The sequence below is a fragment of the Globicephala melas genome, chromosome 1 (genome assembly GCF_963455315.2).
Source record: "Globicephala melas chromosome 1, mGloMel1.2, whole genome shotgun sequence".
Lineage (NCBI taxonomy): Eukaryota > Metazoa > Chordata > Mammalia > Artiodactyla > Delphinidae > Globicephala > Globicephala melas.
The window spans coordinates 102,364,270-102,390,995 of record NC_083314.1 but is presented as its reverse complement, the minus strand read 5'-3'; the positions used below and the strand labels follow the sequence as shown (position 1 = coordinate 102,390,995).

Sequence of the window (26,726 nt, the reverse complement as noted above, 5' to 3'; positions counted from 1 at the left end):
TGGACCAAGTGACACTGCAGTGGCTAAGTTCTTTCATTCAACATCAGCACACGCTGAGATCAGGTTCTGTATGGCATGGATCAGAATTTTCAGAGTTATTTTTTCTACCCATTCTAATCTTGAGTTATCTGCCTGAAGTAGCAATCTACTGCTATATTGGTAAGGAAATATTCTGCCTTTATGGAGACAATTTCATTTTAAATTACTTTTCAGGTCAAATGCTGCCATTTAATAAGGTTTGGAACCTTATACAAAGTCAATAAAAGGTGTTAAAATTACTTATTAGTCATGGCATTTTCTTCCCCTATCACCAACTAGATAGTTTTGTTTTGATAGCTCCATTAGATATAGGCTCATTCCTCAGTTTTTCCTTGATTTCCTTTTACAACATATAGATGATATAAAAAATAAATCCCCCTTCATATGCAAAAAGGTACACATTATTAAAATTGAAATTTTTAATAGAAAAAGTATTGTCTCTGATACTTAATAATTACTTTAAACATTAGCTAGGGAATACACCAAAAATTAACATGAATGTACCACCAAAGGCAAATTCTATAGATAGCACTATAGGGTTTATTGTATGCTTATTTACAACACTTAAAATGGACTTTATTTTTCAATAGCTGTAAGCGAATTTAACTTTACTACTTCCCATTGAAAGGGATACAAATTAGATCACATGCACTTCTGATTCTTTTTCAGTCTGAAGGTCCAGTTTCCCAATAAGCAATTGGGCTGAAGTCATCTCAATACTGTGATCCTGACCAAGTGGAAAAACTTAGCATGGAAACAGCATTTAGCCATGACATACTTCAATATTATTTTTCGGAGGCTATCACTACCTCAAACTAAATCCATTATGATTTAAAACTGTCTTTTTATTGATATTCATTGTTTTTCAACCTGACAGTGGCCAAAGATTTATACCAATTTTCTTTTAACACAGGAATTAAAGAATTTGAAATATATCTTAGAGGACACTTTTTCAATAGGCCTCAAGATTTTAATACAGCTGTCATTTGAAAAGCCTTACCTCCTCTCAGTTGGAGAAGGGTTTAGAGAAGAAACCAGCTCCCTTGATAAGACTGTTTTTATTTGAAGCAGTGGAGGATTCAAAAATTAGTATGACATATTGATGATGCCTTTTTTGAAAGGCATTTTTATTCCCTAAGTAGAAGAAGACTGTAGAGGGCTGTCAATCATTAAACCACAAATGAAGTCCTTTGCCTGGCTAAGATATTTGCAACTATACCAATGCTGGTAAACTAACCACAAAATTATAGCCTTTTCTCCTGCCTCACCCAGATTTCACAGGGGTTGCACACCCAAATAAATGCCTCTTGGCTACCCATTCATCTAACAGCTGGAAAGATGACACTTGACATTTGGAAACTTTCCTGTGAAGATTGCTGCAAGGCTTTCCCATTAGCTTCCTGGTGAGACTGTAAGGTCGAATAAGCTGCCTCAAAACCTGCAAAGGGTAACGGAAATACTCTAATATTAAGCCTGTGCAATTTAAATTTCTAATTCTCAAATCATATTTCTTCAGATACTGTAGAAACCACTGGTATATTTCAGGGCAAAAGAATGCCTTTGAAGATGTGGAATTAAAGTGATATCTTAAGCAATGATGATGATAAGTGCCTTTTATTTAAAGTTGGCACTGAAGGTCTTCTAAGCAAGAGAGACTTGGACATAGATAATTTCTTCTAAGTTTGTTTTCTAAAATCCCAGACTGTCATATTTTTTTAGCAACTGTTCATCTTTGTCCAGAACAGAAATCTTAAACAAAAGGCACTGTCACTACCATTCTTTGGGCTTTATTTTCACATCATAGATGTTATGAGAGATAGGTTTAAAATTTTAACAATCCAACAGTGTGGGTTTGTTTGGAAAATCACTGACCCCAATATAAAATAAAATTGTAAATATTCCAGTATTAAGAAAATGCTGTGATCTTATACATCTTTCAAGTATAAACATAGGACTTTTTTCTCTTTAGAAAGAGACCTTTCGAAGAGACCCCCAAATCAAAAAGTTTTAATAACCTGACAGTTCACTAAAGGTATTAGATAGATAAAATCCTTCACATAATCTCAAATCCTAAAGATGGCAGAAGGTGAAAGATTTCATTTATTGATATGAATGCACATAATTCAATTAGCTTTATAGCAATGATCCTTCTGCACTGTGCCCAGTTTTGAATTCCCCATCTTCAAAGTGTCCTTACAATTTTCTATTCTTGGTTGTTAACTCAGTATTTCCCATGTGAGAGAGTCACAAGAATGAATAGGCCTCTCTAAATGTTCAGTCATATGTCCAAATGTAGATAAAATTAATGATTAAAGAGGAAAATGAAACATTAAAAAAAATATATGCAGAAGGGCATTGAAGAAACAGCAGACATGAATGATGTAACTTTGAATCTTGAATTAATCACCATCTGAGACTGAAATCACTTTTTAAAAGTCAATTTAGTGAGGCTGAATTTTACCCTATTAGTGACAATGACAGATAGGGATTCCTCTGGATGGGAATCTCATGGCCTCAAATCACAAAAAAAACACAGACACAAACCTAGCTTTCTCACAACATTCCATTAACAAATCCACCAAGAGGAGTCTCAGCTCACAGAGAGAAAATGAAATACTTAGCAATGACTGGATGACTCTTTTCTCTTCAAACTAAAACCACAACTACCATGTTGTACTCACTCACTATATGGTGGGACTATGTCATGTCTCTCTCTCTAGGTACTGAAATCACAAATTGGTTTCACATAGCCTATTGAACTACCATCAGATAGATGGTAATGACTTTCTGTCACTCTTGACCTGGGGCCGATCTGAACTAGTGACCAAAAGGTTAAAGGCTCTGTATCTCATTACTAACCCCCTGAGAGATCTAGTTCTCTCAACAACTAACTATTCTTTTGTGCCTCAATGAAACCAAAAGAAAATACACAAAAACCTCAAGCAGTAGAGAAGCAGGTCATCCATGCAAGGAATTTATGACAGTTTTGAAGAACTTTACAAACACCTATTTCAAAATATACCCATATACTACATACAACTGAGGAGAATCACATTAACTGTGAGAGAAATTCATTATAACCTTCATTAAAATATCACATAAGCTTCACTGAAGCCGAACAACACTGTAGAAAGTTGAGCTGAAAAAACACTGTAGAAAACTAAAACTTAAAAGATACCTGTGCTCTGTGATCTTACAGGGTTAGGAAAGACATTTTAGATCTAGTATGATGCTCTAATATTTATGTGTGTATCTGGTACATACATTCTAAGATAATTTTGCCACAACAATTAGTTTTAGGAGGGATTGACAAAATGGAAAGTATAACATAAAGAAATAATCATAAATGAAATAATCATAACAGTATCAGGCACTTTAACATGGATACTTATTATAGGAATACAGCTTATTTAATTAAGGTTAAAGTTTGAGAAAACAAAAAAAGAATATCATTTGGGAACATGCATGTAGACAAACTCATGTACATAGAAGGAACACTGAAACTAAACCAATAATAAAATTAACTTTCTGTTGTAGAAAGTTGACCTCAAATGCTGACTGCCAAGAAACAATATTCTGTAACTATTTAACTTCAGCTATTCTCTTTTTTTTGCAGTGTGCAGGCCTCTCACTGTTGTGGCCTCTCCCGTCGCGGAGCACAGGCTCTGGACGCGCAAGCTCAGCAGCCATGGCTCACAGGCCCAGCTGCTCCACGGCATGTGGGATCTTCCCGGACCGGGGCACGAACCCGTGTCCCCTGCATCGGCAGGCGGACTCTCAACCACTGCGCCACCAGGGAAGCCCTAACTTCAACTATTCTGTAACTAAGTATTCAGTGACACCTAAAGTCACTTGTAAGCTCAGTAACCAAAACATTTTTTTTTAATGTTTAATGACCCAATGCCTCCTTCCTTACCCTTTGCAGTTTCTCATGAATTCTACCTAGAAGAAACCAGGTGTTATCCTTTTCATTTCTTGCCTATAGTTGAATAAGCTCTATACAAATTCTGTCCTTTATTTGAGTTTCTATTAATTCCGTACTTATCCTTCCACTAATAACTCTTGTCTTTTGCCTTTCAATATTTATCTTTGTACCACCACAACTGCTTTCATAGCAGCAGCATGTACATTTAGATAAACCCATCCACTACCAGTAATAAATAGTGTTTTTTTTTTAATGTTACATATAAGAGATAGTGAATTTAAAATAGAATTCTGAATCACAGAATAGTGACATGACTAAAGGATCACTCTAATGATGTAATCAAACCTGTGACTTTTGAGATAATTTCCATATATTTAGATTGCTTTATTTGACAAAATGTCTCATGTTTACAAGATCATTTTCTGAGAACTACCATGATTACTTTAGGAAAAATGAACTTCTGATCTAGGATTAGACTTAGAAGAATTTAGCTTGTATTCTATCTCCAAGTTCTCAGAGAAGGCCATAGCATGGTGAGATATCATATAGTCTTTTTTCCCTCTACGTTGACTGAATTTTTGTTTGTATGTCAATACTAGAACAAAGTAAGTGCTGAATCTTCTGAATGCTTGTATTTTTGTAAAGAACATTTGGTATTAAGGTCCTCTTTGGTAAAGTAGGACCTTAGGCACCTTTTACACTCTCTTAACCAAGTTCTTTCCACCAAACAGATTCACTAGACTAGTTTCTTCTCTCCTTTTCCTCTCCGAGATATACAAAGGAATGCCAAGGAGTACTGAATCTTTGTAATGGGTGGGGTGCTCCTGTGTGCCTATGAACCTTCTACTCCACCTGTTGAGTTGTGTGCTTATTAAGAGTCAGTTGTACATTCTTTACCCCATTTGTGTTGGCTCAAAGTGTAAATAAAAATTATATAAATCGATGAGCTATATGAATGTGAAAAGAAAGAGGGTTGATTCTGTGAAAACTAAGTTGAATGTTTTCAAAAGATATGATAAAAAGGTGAGTTACTAAAAAACAGTTGCTGTCAAATTAAGTGTGACAGAAACAACTGAAATGACTTCAGGACAATCATAAAAACCCAGAAAATTGCTATGTACGTTCCTTGAAAATGTGGCTCCACTTCAAAAAACAAAAATGGAAGTTGTAGACATTATATTATAGTTAGGTTTAGATAAGAAATATTCTAGAACTCCAGTGACTGGATTGAAAAGATCTTGGCCCTGCTTATTTCTTTTAAGAGAAATGAAAATGAGAAAATATCTAAATGCATTAAAATAAAATGATATGCTTAATATATGTGTATATCCTTTTTATACGTCCCCATTTTAACTTTTTCGGATTAACCAAACAATTATTGATAACTGTTTCATAGGACAAGATAACTTTTTTGTACTCCTGTGTTTTTAAATAAATGTTCTAGATTTAACCAATTTATCATTGATAAATGTTCTGGATTTACCTATATAATTAAATGTCTGATTTTTACTCCAATTAATAATTAAATAGCCTTTAATCATACTAACTGAGCTAATTGCCCCTCTGTTTTCTTTCTCTGGGAAGTTCAAATTCCTAGAACTTTTCTATACACTTAATCATTCTGGTTAAGGTATATTTTTGGCCAGAATTAAGTTATACACAGACTACAGCCTCCAATCACAATCTTTAATTTCAGTTTCAAACGACAGAGGAACTCTCAGGAGAAGTTCTATTGCATTATTATATTTTTAAATTTTAACACATACTGTAGGGGAAGGTGTCAAGGACTGCTGCTAATTGGCAAGAAAACTAAGATTCCAGAGTTGAAAAGTACCAGGGAAGTAGTCCAGTACAGGGGAACTTAACAGCTAGACATTTGTGTGTTCAAATCTTGGCTTCATTTCTAACAGGATACTGACCTTGAATAGGTTTATCATTTGAGCCTAAAGTAAAGTAGGTAAAGTTGGTAAAGTATTTTTACCAGCTATGAAACATAGATAATGATGCCTGTTTAACAGGGTCATTATAACCAAAAACTGTACAATGTATGATAGATGCTAAACAATTAGTGGCTGTTATTTCAACGGTTGACAAGTGAATATAAAAGGCATGTTCCAGGGAGGATAAAAATCAGGGACTACTTCTTTTGAGTCTTCTCTAATAATTCTAGTCAACATTGATTTCTGTTCTTTGACTAATTTAGCATTTATTTGTTATAGTAAATTTAGCTTTCTATTACGTCATATATATTTTTCTCTAACTATTTCACATGGATGAAATAATTGAATTCAAACATCATTATAAGCTCCTTTAGAGAAGGAAAGCTGATGGGTTAATGTGGTTAATTTCTTTTTTTTCCTATTACAGAACTTTTTATCTATCCATCTGTCCACATACATGCACACACACAGACACATACACACACACACTAGTTAAGTAAATCCATTACAAAGATACAAGTACAAGTGCGAATTTGAAAATTTATAGAATTTTTTTTTGTTTACCTGTAGTCATTCTTTCAGTTACATACTCTTTCTTTGGGTACACTGTCAAAGTTATCTTAGATAGTCAGTATTCTCATTTAAGTGAAAGAAGAAAACTCAAATATGCCTGGACTCCACTAATATAGTATTATAAACAAGTGAGGTGAAGTCATACTGGATCACTTATTAGTACAACTAAAGAAGAGCAAGTTTAATATTTTAAAATAATGACTTACAAGGAGGGAAATGTTGACAAAATGAAAAATATTTCTCTCTCTATAAATTCCAGATCTGACACTATCACTTCTTCATTCAAACAGTTCCTACCACATTCCTGCCTCATTACATAGTCCACATTAAATTCCCAAACTGGGTACTCTCATCATGTTCTAACCCCAGTATAATAAACCCCAGATCCTTTCTCCCATTTTTCCTATATAGTCTCCATGTTCGGGGCCTCCACTAGCTCAGACTGCCTTTTGGTGAAAACAAAAGAAAAAGCTGTAGCACAGGTGCAAGGCTTAGGGAGCAGGCAGAAAGCACCTTTGTGAAAATTCAAGGAAGGCACTCCTGCCTCTGAATAGAAGCAGCACAGCAAAAGATGCCATTGTTTGGTGAGTGGAGCTTGGTCTGGATTTCAGCCAACTGGTACCCTTGTTTGGGTAGCCCTTGCACAGTGGGCAAGCTATGCAATCTTATCCAGTAGGCTTCTTTAAGTTCCAGCGATTCAAATCACTCAGCATTCTTCCAGTTTTTATCTTCCCTCTTTACGTGTATCTTGATTTTTATGAAGTCTGCTCACTCCATATCCTGATACCCACCTCCAGGCAGAATCAATCATTAACTCTTCCATACTGCCTCGTGCCTTTACATTTTTTATTACTGCATTTGTTATTTTGTATTATATGTATGCTTCCATAACTATTTGTAAAGCACCATTTTAAAAAACTACTGCTTACTGAATGAATGAATGAATCCATGCATGAATGACTACACAGATAGACAGATGGATGCATATGGATGCAAAAATGAATGGCTAGATAAAATGCTCTTATCATGACCTGAAACAGCCTCTTTCAGTCGTCATCTGTTAAAATACTATACTTTGACTTTCTATTCAAATCTCCTCTTTTATAATTTTTCTCTGATACCATTTTAACAGTCCAAAGGGAATAATCTCTAATAATTCACAAACAATAAATATTTAGAGTTCAGACTCTTTACTAAGAACTTTCCATAAATTCCCTTATGTATTCTTCCCTGAAACCCAATAGGGTAGCAATTTTATTATTGCTCCTTTATTAATAAATCATTTCTTTACCCCTAAGAAGACCACATCTTAGAGCAATGAAGTGACTTTCCCAAGGTCATACAGTTTGAAAGTATTGTTGAAATCAGATCTGTTTAGTTCAGAGCTCAAATTTCTAACTACTCTATTATACTTCTCCTCATTTATTCACTTTGGTACCCTCCCAAAGTCAAGTGTTAGACCCAACAGCTGGTACTCAATAAGTGGTAATTGATTAAATTAACTAATAAAATTTAAGTGAAGTTCACTTCAGATAACTATGGGAATTACTGAAATCTCAACATGTGTGTCTTTAAATAATCACATTTACCTGAAAAAGTGTATTTCAAAGAAATTCTAAATATCCAACTGCAATGATTGCATGTATGAATTAATACTATAATGTATGTATAAAATCATTTTTTTAAGTCCACTGTCTAGTGTTGCATGTTTCCCCAAAGTATAACATAAGACAAGGTGTTATAAACCTTCATTCATGAATACACTTCAGGCATTATATAAATTTTTTTAAACTAATGCTACATTGGTAAGAAAACACTAGTTACTTACAGTCCTAATTAACTTATATAACAAATATATTAGTTTTCTTAACTCTTCTTTAAATTCCTTTAAAATCAATTATCCCTACATTTTTTCCTATTTAATGATGAATACACTCTTTATTTTGAGGGTATATTAGCAAGCTAGCAGGCCACTGGCTTGTGTAGCATCAGACCAGTAAGAAGGTTTCAATCAGGGAAACATAGGATGCTAAAGAACACACTAGAAGGAAAGTGTTTCTGGAAGAGGAGAAGGAAGCAAAACCTGAAGGACAAGTGGGATACAGACAGGTGAAATGGGTGGAGTCAGGAAAGGCCCAGATGTAGGAGATATCTTGATGTGTTAGGGGAAATTCAAATTGGTATCACAAGCTAAGGAGTTTGGACTTCATCTTGAGCATAAAGAGGAGCCTCTGAAGGGTTTTAAGTGAGGAAATTAGGATCAAATTTGTATTCTAGAAAGATGACTCTGGCTGCAGCATAGGGGCTTTGGATTTGACAGGGGGAAATTGGGGGCAATTTTAGGAGGTGATAGAGGCCAGAACTAAGTTACTGACAGTGTAAAGAGAGAAAAATCCTACTTTGTCTATATGTTCCTTTTTAGTCTCATAACTGCTTGGCACTTTGTATCCAACATCCTCGCAGAATAGTGAAAGTGTTCATTTTACCTGACAGAGATTTTATCTGCCTTTTGTTTCCACTGCATTTCTAAAATGTCATTCAATACTTTATTTGACAAATCTGAATTCTTCAGCCAAACCCAAAACTTTTACTGGTCACAAATTTTTAATTTTTTTATATTTTAAACACTATCATTCCTAGCAATATATATTTAAAGCACATGCACTTTTTTTTCATAATACCTAAGAGTCTGTGTCTTTCCTTTCATGAGTAAGTGGAAACTAACTAAAATGATGGCTCATTTTTATCAGCACACATTTATCAGATTCAGGGAAGTAGAAAGATAACAGTGAAGTAAAAAAAAAAAAAAAAATACCTTCAAGAATCTTTCTGAATGATAATTGTGAAGCACTACAAAACCACCATCATCATAAAATATAGTAAACATTCTCTATGTCTTTTAATTTAAAAGCTACAAATGGATTTAAATATTTAGAAAACAATAACACACGCCATTCTCCACTTGCCTATGTTCAAGTTTACTGTTTCAAATCTCTCTAGCATCTCTGCCTTCCCACCATTTTCACTTCTGCAAACTGAATTCACATCTTCACTAGGTTTTATCTGGCGTAGCACAAAAGGCTTTTCCCTTCTCCTGGGTCCACCTTCATTTCTTCAAGGAGTAAACAGACTGGTCAGTGAGATGTCTGGTCAACCCAAAATCGTATTTCACACAAAAAATAAGCAAATTAAAATAAGTGTATGAAAGTCTTTACAGGCGTAGAATTGACCAGGCATATATGATAGAGAGAAGAAAAGAAAATTTAGATTGGGGCTTCCCTGGTGGCGCAGTGGTTGAGAGTCCGCCTGCTGATGCAGGGGACACGGGTTCGTGCCCCGGTCCGGGAAGATCCCACATTCCGCGGAGCGGCTGGGCCCATGAGCCATGGCCGCTGAGCCTGCGCGTCCGGAGCCTGTGCTCCGCAACGGGAGAGGCCACAACAGTGAGAGGCCTGCGTACCGCAAAAAAAAAAAAAAAAAAAAAAAAAGAAAGAAAATTTAGATAAATAACTCATAAATAAGGGTGTGTACAGCAGTGCTGTTTTATGAGAAAAATAGGTGTGTGAACACACTAGCATAAATCTTTCAACTGTGTTTTCTTAAGAATTATCTCTATTCTGAGACTGTGCTGTTTCCTACTTTTCTCATAAACTTTCTTGTTAATAAATGTGAGTAAATATTATAATTTCATGTGTTTGAGTGTTTATTTTAATGCTGTTACTCAGCAAAACAAGAAGCAATCAGCCCTATATTGGTTTCCAAATTGATTTTGAAAATTTTATTAGCCTGAGTAATCCAGAGTTTGAGGACCACTGATGTAGAGGATTTGACTCTAGGAATCAGAAATGTTAAATACTGGAGATGAAACAAGTTTAGGAGATCATGTTTGGTTTAAAAGAAGTGAGTTTGAAGTGTAGGTAAATATATATCCAAATGGAGTGGTGAATTTGAAATGTAGTTTAGACAAGTGAAGATATTCAGCAGACAGCTGGGTCATGGAATGCCCTACTGGAGATACAGATTACGGAGTTACACACTTAGGAGCCTTGGGAGAACACTATGAAAATAAGAAATAAGAGTAGAATGAGAAAATTAAAAGAGTGATAAGTTTTGGGACAGAAAAAGTGAAAAAGCCAAAGCAGGAGTCCATCCTGGGTAGTTGTCTTGAACTGTTCCTGCTGTGAATTTCTGAGGCCATACGGACTCTCCAAAATACAGATGCTGCAGCAACTAGAGCCAAAACCACTACCGACATGTCTCCTTTGTATTCCCAGATTTCTGTCTGTTAAAATTTCATTCCTTTTCCCCTTTTCTTCCTAGCCTAGTCCCTTTTGATTTATGAATGATTTGGACAGAATTCTTAATTTTAGACTTATCATCTCCCCAAAACACTGCTCCCTTTGTCTCTATGCACAACCAGTAGACTGTGGTTTACACCCATTCTTAGAGCATTACCTCTATGGGACACCACACCACCCTCTGGCCCAGATCGCAACATCTCAAGCCCCACTACTCAGAGATGCCAAGGTGAGGTGGGAGTAGGTTGGTTAACTGAACATAAAAAATATGATGTAATCAGTACCAAGTCCAGGCCCTACCTAGTAAGTAAGTAGTCATGGATGAATTACAGAAAGAGTAGAGAACAACCAGAATAGACTAAATGGTGGTGACAAAGAGGAAGAAAAATATTCAAGGAAATGGAAACATTAAAGACAAAGTGAATTTTGCTAGCATGTGAGAAACCAAAGAAATCAAAAGAAGGGAGGCAGGAATTATATCGTGAATTTAGAGCCTTTCTTGAATAGGAAAGAAAAATAAGGATTTTATTTACAAGAGCAAACTTTTCCAGAAACATTTTATGTAAATGAGGTTACTGTGTCTACATTTAGTTAAATTATAGAGCAGGAAAAGAACAGAGCATTTTGTCAAAAAGTAAGACAACTGAAATCTAGTAGATATGGCTTTTTTCCCCAAGAGCACAAAATTACTGCACCAGAGTACGCTTAACTTTATATTTTATCATTTTTACATTCTGCATTTGTATCATAACAGCAAATAGTGAAAAAATAATTACAATTGAAATTTATAAAATTTTTGTTTTCTTTTCAATTAGGTGCATATAATTTAGGAAGTGAATAGGAACTCACTGATCCACATGGACAGACAACATAATTTTCTGGACTGTGCAAGATTATTAGGAATATAGATTCTATATCATACTGCATATCATCCAGATTTGATAAATGTATTGTCTATGTCTTTAAGCATTGATAAATATTTTGAATACAGGATGAATAACTTCATAGTATTCCACTGGTAGAAATGCATAAATGAATTTTCAGTCACCTAAACAGGTCTGCTATCCAGTCCACATTTAAAAAAATTTATCCAAGTAAATATGTATGTGATCTATTGCATATATAGTTACTATATACCTTATAGAAATGCTCATATGAATGAGTAGCAAAAATAAAGAAGTACTTATCCATTGGAAAAAATTAACTGAAATTGATGGCAAACACCTACCTGTATGTATTTGTGAATGTACCAAGAGGCTTGCTTTCCGTCATTCACGGATTCCACCGTAGTGTTAGCCATACCAACAACATCACCACCTGCAAACACCCATGGTTCACTGGTTTGCATAGTTTCTGGATCTACCTCTGGGAGATCCCATCTGTTAAATTTTATAGGGCTCAAGGCTTCTTTTACTGGAAAAAAGTGAAAGACAACAGGCAATGACTAATCTGTGCATCACATAAAAATAATTTGAAAATTAAGAAAAATTATGATGTAATTATTGTTCTAGGGATTCAAGCAACTGTTTTTAATGAACCATAAAAATGGAAAGTTAATGAAATATCTTAGTTAACAACACATTCAAAGTGTACTGACTTAACCAATTCAAAATAAAACTCACATGTAGGTGTTAAAGACCACAGATTTGGGCAATGTTTCAGATATGGTATTTATGTGTAAGATGTTTGGCAGACTACAGTCCTTTAAATATTCTAATGGTTATAAAACGCATTTTCTAAAACTTTGTCCATGACCATTATTTTCACAAATTTGTTACTACTCTTATGAACCCAAATTTATTCCTGTGTAACATAGATGTAAGTTATATTGTGAATTTGAATCAACTGCCAATCTCTTCCTTTCACAGCCAGTTTTATGAACAAAACAAGACATATCTTCTACGTTTCCATCAAATTACTTACACTTAATGTTAAGCGATTTAATGGACCCAGAATACAGTTACATTTAGCCAGCAATTTCTGTTTTATTTTGTAAAAATCTACAAATGCAACCATTAACATTAGTTCCTTGTGGAAATTGCTCTGTAAAAGAGATTTAAATTATCTGCTAAATATGCTGTGTTCCATTGAATCTAAACATGTCAGGAAAAGGAAGAGGTTGAGTCCCTTTAAGAAAAATTACCTAAAGGAAACTCACTCGTCACACGATCTGGATATTTGGAAGAGATAAAAGAAAATAAGTTAGATTAAGGGGTTGATCTAGAGAAGAAATAAAGAAAGGTAGACAGTACCATATATGATGGAGCAAACTGAGCCAGTGTTTAAGATAAAATGTTCTTTCCAGGTATTCATATCATGAATTTTAAGCACAGCTTCTCAAGATAGACTAAGGGAGTTATTTTTTACTCCAATTGAAAAGAAAATATAACAATATAAACAAAAGGAGAAAATATTGGAAGCTCTTAGAATACAAAAATTAGTTGTTGAATAGATGAATAATTTAAGTTTAAAATAAAATAGCCAAACCATGTTATTCTAAAATTATTTTTTTCTGAGCAATAGAAAAAGAAAACATAAAATAAACCCTGGTGCATATTTGTAGCTTTCTACTTGAAGAATATTAGAATTCTAGAAAACTATTAAGGGACTACTGTTGATTGTGTTTTCCCCACAAGACTGTAGGTTCGATGAGAACAAGAATGTGTCCATGCTATACTGCTTACCACTGTGCCACCAACCCTAGCACAGCACTTAAAACATAAGAGACACTCAATTCAATGGATGGATGGATGGATGAGTAGATGGATCAATGCCATCATGCTCAGGTTTTTATTTAAAAATCTTCTATTGTTTGTATCTCTGATGCAATTTCACCTTTCATTGAGAGTAAAATTAAATATTCATGTAATTATTTTCAATACAGAATGGCATTCTGAGAAGATTTTTCTATTGTCTTTAAAGGTCACATGAAAAGAGACCTTTAGCATTTGTTCCCTGTTGCATAACAGATCATCACTACCATTTGTTGACAGTTACCTGAGTTGCAAAACATCGATGGTGAGCACGGCTCATCAATTCAACCTATTATAATAATGGTAACTGTAACACACCATCATTGAATGGTATAGAGACATACATACACACACACACACACACACACACACACACACACTCACATGCAAGGGATAAAAAATAATTCTCCTGTATAAGAAATGACCTTATTTGTCCAAGACTTTGATACAACTTTGTCCTACATAGAGATCAGAAATAAAGATGGTTTTTAAATGAGAAGAAATTCAAAATTATTTCACTAGGAGATCAAAGCTCTCTTATACATTTTCCTCATTTTTTTACAAGAATATCCTTGAAGATTAGCACAGATTTCACTCTAAGCTTGAGCAATGCAGGGATTATGCCTTAGTTATCTTTGATTTCCCACAGCAGCTATTAGAGTCAAAGACATATATACTGTGAAGTTATTGAAGCTTAAGCTTCAGGGTCCCTCACTTGCATGGGCCTCTTTCAAGGCCTAAATTTGAATTTGTAATTTTTTTCTTTTTTATAGAAAGTCCTCAAGTTATATAGGCTTCAGGTCTCGCAAAACTTGAATCTACTCTTCAGTACAGTGCACCTTAAATAGTAGGTGCTGAATAAATGCTTGCTGAATTAAGTTGAAGTTCATGAATAACGTGTTTTATAACTTTTTTATGATTTACAAATGCATATGGTATGATTCACTTTAATATTAGAGCTCTATCACTAACTCAGTCAATAAATAGGAGACGTTACTACAAGTTTAATAAGTAATTCTTGCATTTCTTAAAATATTTAGCACCAACACTATAAGCCAACCTAGGAATATTTATTTGTGAATTCAAAAGCACTATTCTACTCATGGGTCTTTCCATTGGACACACTTTGTATTACTTTATGTCTCTAAACATTCATACATACTCATGTTTAATTTTTAAAATATGCTCTCTTTCCTCAATATTTGACTCAATTATAGCTTGAAGTCAGACCTGAATATAAACTTTTAATTTTTCTATCATTTGTAACATCCAACTAACCTCACAAATAATCAAATAACTATGACACTGTATTCCAAAACAAAATTTTTCTCTCACAGTAAAAATTATCTCAGCCCCCTTTTGAAAATCACCTATTTAATTTTCCCCCTACTCTTTTTAGAGGGCTTCAAGTTTCACATGTTCATAGTTTCATTTAAGAAATAAATAAAAAAATGAGAGGTCAAGCAATTGGTTATGATGTTATTAAATAGTATAGCAAAGCTTACATCAATCAAAATAGAGATCATTTGTTTGCATTTTAATATCTAATATTTTAACTTTTTCTTTGTCCAAATGATAAAGGATCATTGAAAAAATTGAAAAAAATAGAACACGGACAGCTTATAAGAATATAAGCGATGCTTTAGTGGGTCAGAAATGTTTTCAATCAGTGGCACTAAGCAGCTAACACAAGAATGACTATTCATTACAACTTGAACATCAAATGATTAGGATCGTTTCCCTGTAGGCACAGTGGACTCAATATTTAAACATGAGAGACAGAGAGAGGGGATTAATTAATTTTTTGAAACTTTGTTGATTCTGATTGTGGATCCTAATAACACTTTTCACGATTTCGATGACTCTTTTGAAATGTAGCTATTTCTATTACTTAATCATATTTTTAAAGCTCCAAAGTATTTAACTTAGAACTCAAATTAAGGATTCAGTGAAAAAAATCTATATGCTTTTATTCATAATTTGTCAGGAAGGAGTTCATTTATTTAGCTGCTTCTTATTAGAGGGACTTTCATCCTCCTCATCATTGTAACTATCCTTCTATGGACTCCTCACAGCTCTCTTACATCTCTGCTGATACGTTTAACTTGGAATACAATAAAAATAAGTCTCAGAAGGATATCTTCTGTTTTGCCTTTATCTAGCTTGGAAGGAATGAAAGCATAAGTGGATGAAAAATGTATATTTACATTTGCAAACCAAATAACTGCTTGCCATATCCTATGAAGTGTTAAATGAATATTAATAGAAGGATTGTATTATTTTCTTTCTTGTTTATAAAATAATGGGGGTGGGGGAAGAGGGATTTTCTGTTATGATCATACACAGTTTCCCCACAGATTTCCATGAGATTGCATCTTGCTGGAGACTGCAGCATATGTCCTGGTAGTTCCATAGATGAACAGAAAAAGAACTTGAAAAAGAATCCCAAAACGTGCTTATTCACAGTCTATATTATTCTGCAAATGGGATAGAAATGTGTTAAATGTTATGGTGCCTGGAATTTTATGCAGTCTTTAAAAGGAATGAAAACATCCTTAATTCATACCAAACATTCAAGATTTATGTTAATTTTCTGCTTTAATCACTACTATGTTCGAGTGAGCTTATTTAAAAAACAAAGACACACTGAGGTAACTTTAAAACAAGAAATGGTTTTGAAATAGGAACTTTTAGTCAACTTAATGTTATGCATGAGATGATTTTTTTATATAGACTTAATTGTATTGTGACACACAAGTTCTTCAATAAGCCACAGCTTAAAATTGCAGAAACCGTCCCTCAGGGACACATCACTGGCAGATGCAGATTGCCAAGGTCAATTAAACTGATGTAGCTGTGCTGTCATATATGTAGAAGAGAAACCCACAAGCATATGACAAGTATATTTCTCAGTATTTATAAAAAGATGTCAAGAATGTTATATTTTAGTACATAAATATAAATTAATTCTCCATAAACAATAAAACAATACAACAGAAATCATAATGAAGAACGATTATTAGTATTCTTTGGAGAGTTTGAGATGCTATAAAACAACGGGGGGAATACAAAATTTCAACATTTGTAATAAAATGATATCTTGAAAACAGATGAATTCATCAACGTGCTTGTTGTTTAATTTTACATAACGTATTAGCCAAGAGGACCAAAGCACAATGAAACAAAAAGGCGAGCTGAGGCAATAATCTCAGTAAATCAGAGCTGAAAGCAAAATCTCAGCAAGAGCAAATAAATTCTAATTACAGGGCCAGGATATCAGAGCTGTGTTTAAATAGAATACCCTGGGGTATGGAAGGGACAGAACCACAGAATGCCTTCAACTAAGTATATCAAGTCCGGTTGGCACAAGCTTTGTTCTCACACCTCCCTTCTGCCTCTGAGTATTCGAATCAATATGCTGTCCATTCCCAAACACAATGGAGCGGACAATGCCAATTCATCATTTTCTTTCTGTAAACCCCTCAAAAGTCAGCCTTGATATTGTACCTTCCTGATCCTACAGAACCTCAAGTATCTCTGATTCTTTTTAGACTACTGCCTTTCTCATATTCTCCTCTCTCATCTCCTATGTTGAAAAACTGGTCTTAACCTGGTTCTCCCTTCTCACTGCCATTCTTACATCTTCTTTTATCTAATTTCTGGAGTAATTTACACTACCTACATTTTTTACCACCCAATTATTCCTTCCAATGTATCCCTCTTATGAAAACATGGTCTCTACGGTCACCAAATTCCGTGACTTCCTTTTTGCCTTTCTATAGCATCCAATAGACGAATCAGGGTAATTTTGATCTCCTTCTCTGATTTGCGGAATGCTACTCTATCCGGACTCTCCTTCTTTTTAAACTGTCCTTAGGCTCTATCTGGCTCCTTTTCATCTTGTCATCATCCTCTTCCCAGCTCTCAAATATTGTCTCTTACACTTTTCTGTGTCAGAAATTATAGTTGTCTTGTGCTTTTAACTTCATCTCTCTGGAAATGACCTCAAACACGACCTTCTGCTTTTTTTTCTGACACTTCTAGCTGCCTGTTAGAGATTCCAATGTGGATACTCTACTGTCCCTTCTAAATTGTCACATCTAAAACCCAGTTCACAAGCTTCCTCTGGGATTGTCACATTTCACAATTACTAGTAAGGTTACTTTTTCACGTCTCCTACTCATCGTGACCACCAAAGCTTCACTGAAATTCTTATCACTAAGATGATCCAGATTGCCACATCCAGTGACCCTTCCCGTCATCACCTCACTTCAGGAACTAGGGTGGGGTGGGGTGAGACACCCAGAGAACAAGATTTAAGAAGGTCCTTAGGCTCAAGATCGTGCAAGGGCAGGTCAGTGCCTCAACTGTCTCACCCTACGCATGGCACTGTCTTCCTTGATTTCTCAGTAGCATTCAACAGATGACCAATTCCTCCTCATAAAAGTCCCTTATCTTGGCTTCAATGACACCACACTTTCCGCTTTTCCATTTGCCTCCATGATCACTCTTTAACCTTCACTGCTGCTTTTTCCTATTCTTCCTTCATCAAAAAAACGTAGAAATAGATCTTAGTCTTGGCATAATATTTGAATCTTTTCTCTCCACTTATCTCAACATGCAGTCAGTTACCATGTTCTAACAATTCAACCAAAGGAAATTCTCTCCTAGTTACTCCTTACATCTCATTTATATCATCCTCACCTAATGAAGAACATTAAGGAAAACGATCAGCATTCATTGATCCCTTGTGTGAGGCAGACATGATGATGAATATTTCCATACAGTAGTCTCATTTAGACCACAGCACAACTCTTTAAGGTAGGTATTAGCATCCTAAATACAGCCAAGAGGTGGTAAAGCCAGTATATGAATCCAGTTATTTCTCACTCCAAAGCTCTCCTTGCCACTGACCCTTGGTGTGAGGGAAAGAAAAAGCCAGGAATAGGCCAAAAACAGTCTCTTAAAGTTTCACTATTGGGAACCGTGGGAATAATTAAAATGAAGCAGATTGGGGTTGAAGGGGCAGCAATTATCTTTCTTGTAGGTCTTATTTCCACAATTAGAGAATCAGCTCATTGTAGAGAAGAAACCCAAGTATTTTCCAAAAGCTTCCCAAAGCTTCTAAAGAAAGTCTCTACAGTGACAAACACACTGATTAGAGAAGAACAGGCATTGGCTAATTTCTTTTGACTGGTTTAACTATTTGACTTTCCTACTGCTATGGTTAAATAACGCTCAGTTTGGATATGCTTGTAGAATTCAGGCAGTGTAAAAGTACAGATTTAATTTTCTTTCCCTCCATGCCCAAGATAAGCTTAGACTCCCCAGGTTAAATACAAAAGATGGATGTCAATAATAGCCTGTAGCAACTCCTTTTGTTTTACCTGTATTCTATAGGGAGTCTCATTTCCTAAACTGACCGACTAATCAATTCAGAATTAAAATTGTCTAAGCACTTCACCTTGATTTGCTTATTTCTCTGCAATAATTCCATCTATTTAAAACACTAAACTCCTTGAAGATTTGATTTCATTTTCTCTGTAAGAGATCTCCTCAAGGAGGTCAGTGTCCTTGAGGAAAATATATGGGGATTGTTTTCAGATTCTCAGTTGGATTCCCAAATGCTGCACTTTGATTTGCTTATTTATATTCAATGATACCATCTACTTAAGACTACAAACTCCTTGAAGGAATAGATCATCCTTTAATCTGATTTGGACCATAATCATCATAATTCTACGCACATTTGGGTGCCTAATACCTCTTGATAATTAGGAGACAGTGAAAAAAGTGGAAAGGCTACTGAAATATTTTATGTATACTTCTCAGTGAAAGAACTTTTTAAAATGCTGGATGATACCATCAAGTGATATAAATAACTACAGAAAGGGGTTAAAAAATGTTTAATATAAAATCCTCATTTGCTGCATTTAAAGCATAAATAAAAACAAAGAGAAAGCCAGAAGTAAATTACACTACTTGTGAAAACAATATTATTAAAATATAAGTGAATACTGAAAAATATTTTAATTAACAAAATAAATCAAATGGAAAAGATTCCCTAAATAGAGCTTTAAAAGTAAGTCTATGTGTGTTTGACTGCCATGACTAATTATGTATCCATGTAATGTGTGTTCAATTTGGGCTTATTTAAATAGCAGAAATGCTCATTAGCTGCAGTATATCTGTGAAGCTTCAGTAAACAGTTTAATGGTTTTTATGTTTAACCAATTTCATAAGTTCCTGTAATTTTAGCTTTAGCAGCTCATTAATGTTACTTTTTGATATCCATCTTATGACTTTTTTTTTCCTTGTCAATCGGCTGTAGGCATACTTCAGTGCAAACTTAAAACATACCGTAGAACTTATTTTAAACAATTTTAGCACATAAGTAGATGCACGATTCAAAAATATAGCTTCTTTATATAGAGTACTGGTTGTATTACCATGCAGTCAAGAACTATCTTTGGTATTGACAAAGGCTATATTCAATAGAATTCATGATGATAATAATGACAAACATTTATCGAGCGCCCCAGGAACATGTGGTTGGTTTTGGATGAGGCAATGTATATGTCATCTCTCTGGATCTTCACAGAATAGGTATTATTTTAATTTTATAGCTGAGGAAACTGAGACTAAGTTACACAGATCACATTCTCAGGATTTGAACCTAACTACAAATCCACCACAGCTGTACCAGCTGGGAATACCTTCAGAGGCATTTGGAGATAAAACACCTAGACCTTAGTAGAGGGCCCTACACCTTGGGATTAGATATAGTCATATGATGGATGAAATTCTAGAGAAAGAACAAAAACCTGGGTAAAACTAGAATGAACCATTTATTTTTTAAAGTGGCAGCAATCACAACCTGAACTAAAGCCAGAAGAGGAATCATCAGAGTTTCATGAGATTCAAGATGTTTCTGAGCCATACAGCCAAGAAGAGATCGTTTCAAGAAATGTCAGATACAAGAGAAATGTAAGGTAGGTAACCAGATTTGGGGATCTGGAGTTCAATGAGCAGTAAAAAGATGATATGTGCAGGTAAATGATGAAGGCAAAAGGCAGAATAAAAGGGGTTAAGGAGAAAGGACCTGGCACAGACAGCAAGGCGGTGCATACAGGATGTTCTTCTGGGACTTTAGTAATGATTGCACAGGAAAAAAATACGGCACTAGCTTGCATTGGTTCATTCAATTAGCAAATATTGTCTGCTGTGTACTAAATCCAGCTGTAGGCACTGTAGTAAACCACAGATAAGGGAACTGTCCTTGTGGGATGTACATTTCAGTTGGCAGAAGATAAAAAATAAAAGGTGAACAAGTAAGTGAACTATATGATAGTGAAAATGGCTATGAAGAGAGATATATCAAGGAGAGTGTTATGAGGTGAGGGGGCTGAGAAATGGAAGATCATGGTGGGGATGGAGGGGCACAGAGGGCTCTTTGATGAGATGACATCTGAGCTAAAACAAAGGATAAGAATGAGCCAGCATGTGAAGACCTTGAGGCAGATCATTCCAGGCAGAGGGAACTGTTACAGAGGAGTTAGAATGAGCTGAAGTTGATGCACTTGAAGAGTAGAAGGGAGGCTTTAAGTGCGTGGAAGAAAGCAAGCAAGAGAAGAGGGGAGGGGGCCTAGAGATAGGCAGAGGCCTGATCAAGGAGGGCTTCATAAGCTGTGGGAAGAATTTTATTCTAAATAAAGTAGGAAACCACTGGAGGGTTTGGAACAGGGGAATGAAATGATGTAATTCTTCTTTAAAAAGCTGATTCTGGTAGGATTATAAGGAAGCAAGAGTAAATGCAGGGTGACCAGTGAGGAAGCTACTATTTTCAATGCAAGTGAAATTATCAAGCATCTGACCATTCTCTCAACAGAAGGAAGACTTGCTGGTCTTCATGTGATATTTTATATAAACATTGCTTACATAGGCTTTTGTCTTTACTGTGAATTTTCTGTAGCAGTATTTAGAATAAAGCAATCATTTCATTCTATTCATCCCAACATTTATCCATCTCTTCATTCATCCATTTAGCCATTCATTCAGTGAACCCTTAAGACTGTGCTGGGTACTTTGGATTAAAATATGAATAAATTACCCTGCAGTCCTACTGTCAACATAATTTAGAGTATATAAGGTGTATAGGTTGAAATAGGAGAAGAGAAGGAGTCAAAAAGGAGATACAAAATTAATTATATGTTTCCCTCTATGTGTGAGGGGAACATATTTTATTGACATGGCCCTTTAGATTTCAGGTACCCACCAACTTTAGAAGAAAATTCAGATACTTTAGCCTAACACTAAAACATTTTGTGAATTAGCAATGATACATTTCTCCACCTTTACTATTTCTTGTTGTGTGCAGTATGATCTAGCCAAAGGAATTACCTCTTGTATGTATCTAGCCCGTCCACTGTGATGAAATGTGCTTTCCCGTCTCTAGTCTCGTAATTCCTGTCCAGTCTTCATCTCTATTACCAATCCCACTGCCTCCATACACACTTCTTTGATGCTTACAACTGGAAGTCATCTCTCCACCCTGTGTGTTATGCTAGCAGTTTATCTATTTCTCCTTGAGTCTACCTAATGGCATTTTGCATTTTTCCCTCTCTATTAGACTGCAAGCTCCCGTAGACAGGGACAATGTATTTTGTGTGTGTGTGTGTGTGTGAACCCAGGAGAACCTAACCCAGAATCTTGTAAACTCAATAAATATAGAATGAAAGAATGGGAAATAAGGTCCCACAAGTATGTAGGAGGGCAGATTAGAAGGGTGTTAAAATTAAATTGAAGCATTTTGTTTCAATCCCACCGTCAGGGGAGAATAATTTTAGATTCTAAACTATGAGAGTAATACAATGATACTGGTGATGTGGCAGCTCATTTGGCAGCAGTGTGCAAATACAGGGAAAACACTGGGCCATGTTAAACAAAGTGAATTGTCAATACGCTTTTCAGAGGTCTTGGAAAATCATTGGATGTTCACTGAACATAATATGCTTGACACTCTTTCATGCACTTGTATGGAAAAAATCGTTGTGTAAATGAAAGTCCTTTGAAAACATTTGAAAAGCTTCATAATTACAAAATATTATAAGAATGGCTAGCATGGAAAAAAGGTTGGCACTGGATAGCATTAGAACATATAAAGCTTAGGTGAGACCTCTGAATGTATGTTCAAGTAAGTGCTGGCTTTCTCCTCCAGCAATGCCAGCACGTTCGGGACACCTAATAAATTACATGTGAATATTACATTTGAATTGGGTAGCTTCCATACTGGGGGGCTATCTATTAAATATGATCCAATGTAATTTTTCTAACTGATGAAATTACAACTTACATGTATGTAGGTCAATATCTAATTTAACCAAAGACTATTTTAAATAGGTATACTGTTATTTTTATTTTGTGATTTGAGCCAAGAATACAAATGCAAAGTAATTAACAAAACTAATCTGTAATACCAAATACATATTACTAAGAACATGAGTATACAATCTACATCATTACTAAATTTATAATTTCACTAAATTTTACATCTTGATTTTACATCTCACAGCAGCAGCTTACTGTGGTTTAACACTTCACAAAAATGTTTGGTTTCAGAATAAACCTTTAGTATATCATAAGCTAACTAGTATTTAAAAGACAAATATAATAGGCTATGGTAAACAAAGCTCTGGACATGTATTACACTCACTCTATGTTGAATAACATTTTCCTACGTTTTAAGATTTCTGTTCTCTGAAACAATTATGTTATTTTGTCCATTTTCTACCTTCTTTCCCCAGCAAAACTTGTTACATGCCACTGCTCTACTTCTTGTATGTAATCTTTGATTTGATGGAAAAGTACTGATTTATCCACTGTCTCCCTGTGAGAATGCATATGATATCAACCACTAGTGAAACCTGGAAAACAAAGATAAGGGAAGGCTCTGAACAGAGCTATTCACTGGGGAAACAAACCTATTCCTATGCAGTTATTAGAGGGAAGTAAAATAATTACAGAAATATCATGTTGTGCTTCAAACGGATGTCTAAGGCAGTTGTAAGTGATGTGATGTTGAGTCCAAGTCACTTTCAACACTGTTATCAGTTTCACCTCCCTCCTCATCACCTTCACCCCTTTAAAATAATTCCAAAGAAAAACTGTGCAAAGATTCCATTATTTTGGATGGTTACTCTGCAGAAATGCCAGTACTTGCTTTAAATCCTACCACTTTATCCTCACTCTGCACAGTGTATTCTGTAATAGAAAGACAATAAATCTTTCAGCCAGAAAAAAATCTGATAATTAGGACAATTTTTAAGAAAATATGTACAGTTTTACTATTGGTTTCCTGAGAATGCTTCTTGCCTAAAATACAGTTAAAAGCCAGACAATGTAGAGGGAGGACTAGAAAAGGATTCATTCTCATCACTGGGCCAACGATACAAAGGATATATCAATCTTTTATTACTCAAGCATTATGAAATGAAACGGTAGCATCAGGAACCAACTGCATTAGTGAAAGGGGGAAGGTACAGAACCATGGATTAAAACTGTCTTGATGCCATGTCCTCCAACGATATTTACCACCTAAAAAGCAGCAATAACAAAAGCTGATTGTTTTCCTCTTCATAATATGGTAGGTGAGATCCTTCTGGATTTCCAAATACCACATGTCCTCTTTCATCATACTTTTAAGAAGTTGTTATCTAAAGTACAAGTTATAACAGCTTTTATTCATTAATTCAATCAATGAATAACCACTGTTCTGGGCACTAGGTTATGACAGTGAAAAGACAGACGAATGATAGATAATGATTCTTAATGTCTCTTTTCAATCAGAATGTTCTTAGTTCTAGTCCTATTTCCAGTTGTTGAATGGATTAGCAAATCCAAATGACACACATCACCATTTCCCTCAGATCTGTTCTGTCTGCTACATTTGTGAGTTCTGTAGGCATTATGGACATCTGATCAGATTCCCATGCTAGATACTCCATATTCCACCCCTTTATCAGATGACCAAACCCTGACTGTCTACGTAAAAAATATGTCTGGATTCTGAATGTTCTTCTGCAGTTCTATGTCCTTTAATTTAATCTGGGCCTTAATTAGTAGCCACGCAAACTGACAACAAGTCTTTTAACTGGTTTCATCGATACCATTCTGTCTTAATCCCAGGCCACCTTGGAGCAACATGCTTATTCCACACTCCTGATGCTTCCTTCCATGTGGGGAAACAATTATTGGTATAACACTCGTGGTGTCTCTCTGTATCTTACTCACCTCTCTTAGAAAAGCTGAATTCAGTAATTATAATTAGTGGATCTGGAAGAAGAAATTAGGCATGCATGACACACCCTTGTCAAGCCTATAGCTTGGCACCTGCCCAGTTGAGCACAGGTTGTCTCCCTCCCTGAACACTGAAAATCTTACTGCTGCAGCTTCCGAACAGGGGACCTGCAATTGTTGGATCTTACCTGTGACTGGTGAGTAACTTTGCTTATTTCAGGCATCCAGTACTAGGAAACACACCTGTCTTCTGATATGAACCACCTCAAAGGTGACTTCATGGTTTCTAACTCCCAACTATTTGAAGAATATTACAAATGCTGCAAACCCAAGCAGAGAGATGGAAGATCCATCACCTACCAGAGTTACCTCATTAACATAAAGGTCTCTCCCATATTTAAACCCCCTCATTTTCACCTGGGTGTCTATAGGATAAAATTCAAAACTCCTGGCTTAGCATATAAGTCTCTTAACTCCACATAAATTTGTAGCCAAATTTCCTGCCATCTTGCCCCTACCCACTTCCCACCTTACCTTACCATACGGCATCTGCTCCAGCTAAACAGACTTTCTCACTATTGTCTGGTCACCTGAGGCCATTCATCAGCTTGTACTTTGTGTATGAATATTCCCTCTAACAGAGAAACTCCTACTCAAGCCCTAAAACCCAGTCCAAATATCATCTCAAATTAGCACATTATGCTACAATTTATGTATTTACATGCCTGTTTCTCCCATTAGCCTATGAGTCCCTGGGAGGCAAAGACTCTCTTTTACTCATGCTTGTATTCTTAGTGCCTGGACAGGGCCTATAACATATTTGGATATTATGAAATGTTCATTGCATGAAAAATAATGAGAGAATGAATAGTAAAAATCATAAAATTAAAAGTTCAATTTTAGAAATAAAAATGCAAAATTCAGACCTTCATTTATGAAGATGAGAACATGCATGAAATAAGTAGGCTGATGACAACTTTCTAAAGACATGCTGGTTTTTTTAATATAGCTTTTAAAAATGACTGTAAAATGACTACTTAATCTAACAGTATGGTGTTGAGCAAGTTGCATAATCTCCCCGTGGCTCCCTCCCTTCCACCCCCATTCCACCTGGAAACTCCTACACATCACTCAGCCTTCAATTTACAACCCACTTCCTCTAGGAAGTTTCTCTGAACCTTCAGACTATGTTTTGCGCTTCCCTAGGACTCTAAACTTCTCCCGGCACAATTTATTAAACTGCATTCCTGGAGGCAAAGTTTGCATACACCTTTTCCACACTTTATCCCCAGAATACAGCCCAGGGCCTGGAATAGCAGGCCATCAGAAGTCATTAGCTAAACAAATAAATCTGTGAAATTAGGAGTCTAGAATACATTATCTCTTAAATCCCTTCCAGCACGTTTGGAAATGTATGTAAGGAAAACTTCTACGCAAGTTACTGTATTGTAACATATCCATAAGTTACATTGGACTGACAACTTTATTTTTCAGTTCTTTCTCATCCATTCTTAGTTGTATCAATCATTAGTGAGGTCCTGCCTCTAACATTTGTGCCATTAGTTAAAAAGTTCTCTAATCTATCAATAAAGTGCAGTATTCCTTAACCTGTTCTTTGAAACTATATTGTAAACATTTCTGTTTATAAAAATGCATGCAACAGGGATAATCTAACCAATTATGACACATTTTCAACTTGGTACTCCACTCCTTCCCCTTCCTCTTTATTTTTGGTAAGGCAGAAGAGGAATGATGAAAGCTGAAGGCCACAAAGAGTGGACAATTGTTCAAAGAAAAGTTTGCTGAATCTCTAAGTGCCATGAATGGCTTCTGAAGGACATACTTTATTGTTTGAAAAATGAAACATATTGGTTAAAATAAAAAGGGGTTATTAAAATGCCTC

At 35.3% G+C, this 26,726-nt stretch overlaps 1 protein-coding gene across 1 annotated transcript in view; it reads right to left on the bottom strand.

The window, feature by feature from the left end:
• The window catches only part of DPYD (dihydropyrimidine dehydrogenase), an 849,503-nt gene that overhangs the window by 408,545 nt on the left and 414,232 nt on the right, over positions 1–26,726 (bottom strand). The window contains exon 14 of the mRNA XM_030868763.3: positions 12,004–12,188. Coding sequence (XP_030724623.1) covers positions 12,004–12,188 — 185 coding nt within the window. The remainder of the gene's footprint in view (positions 1–12,003; positions 12,189–26,726) is intronic.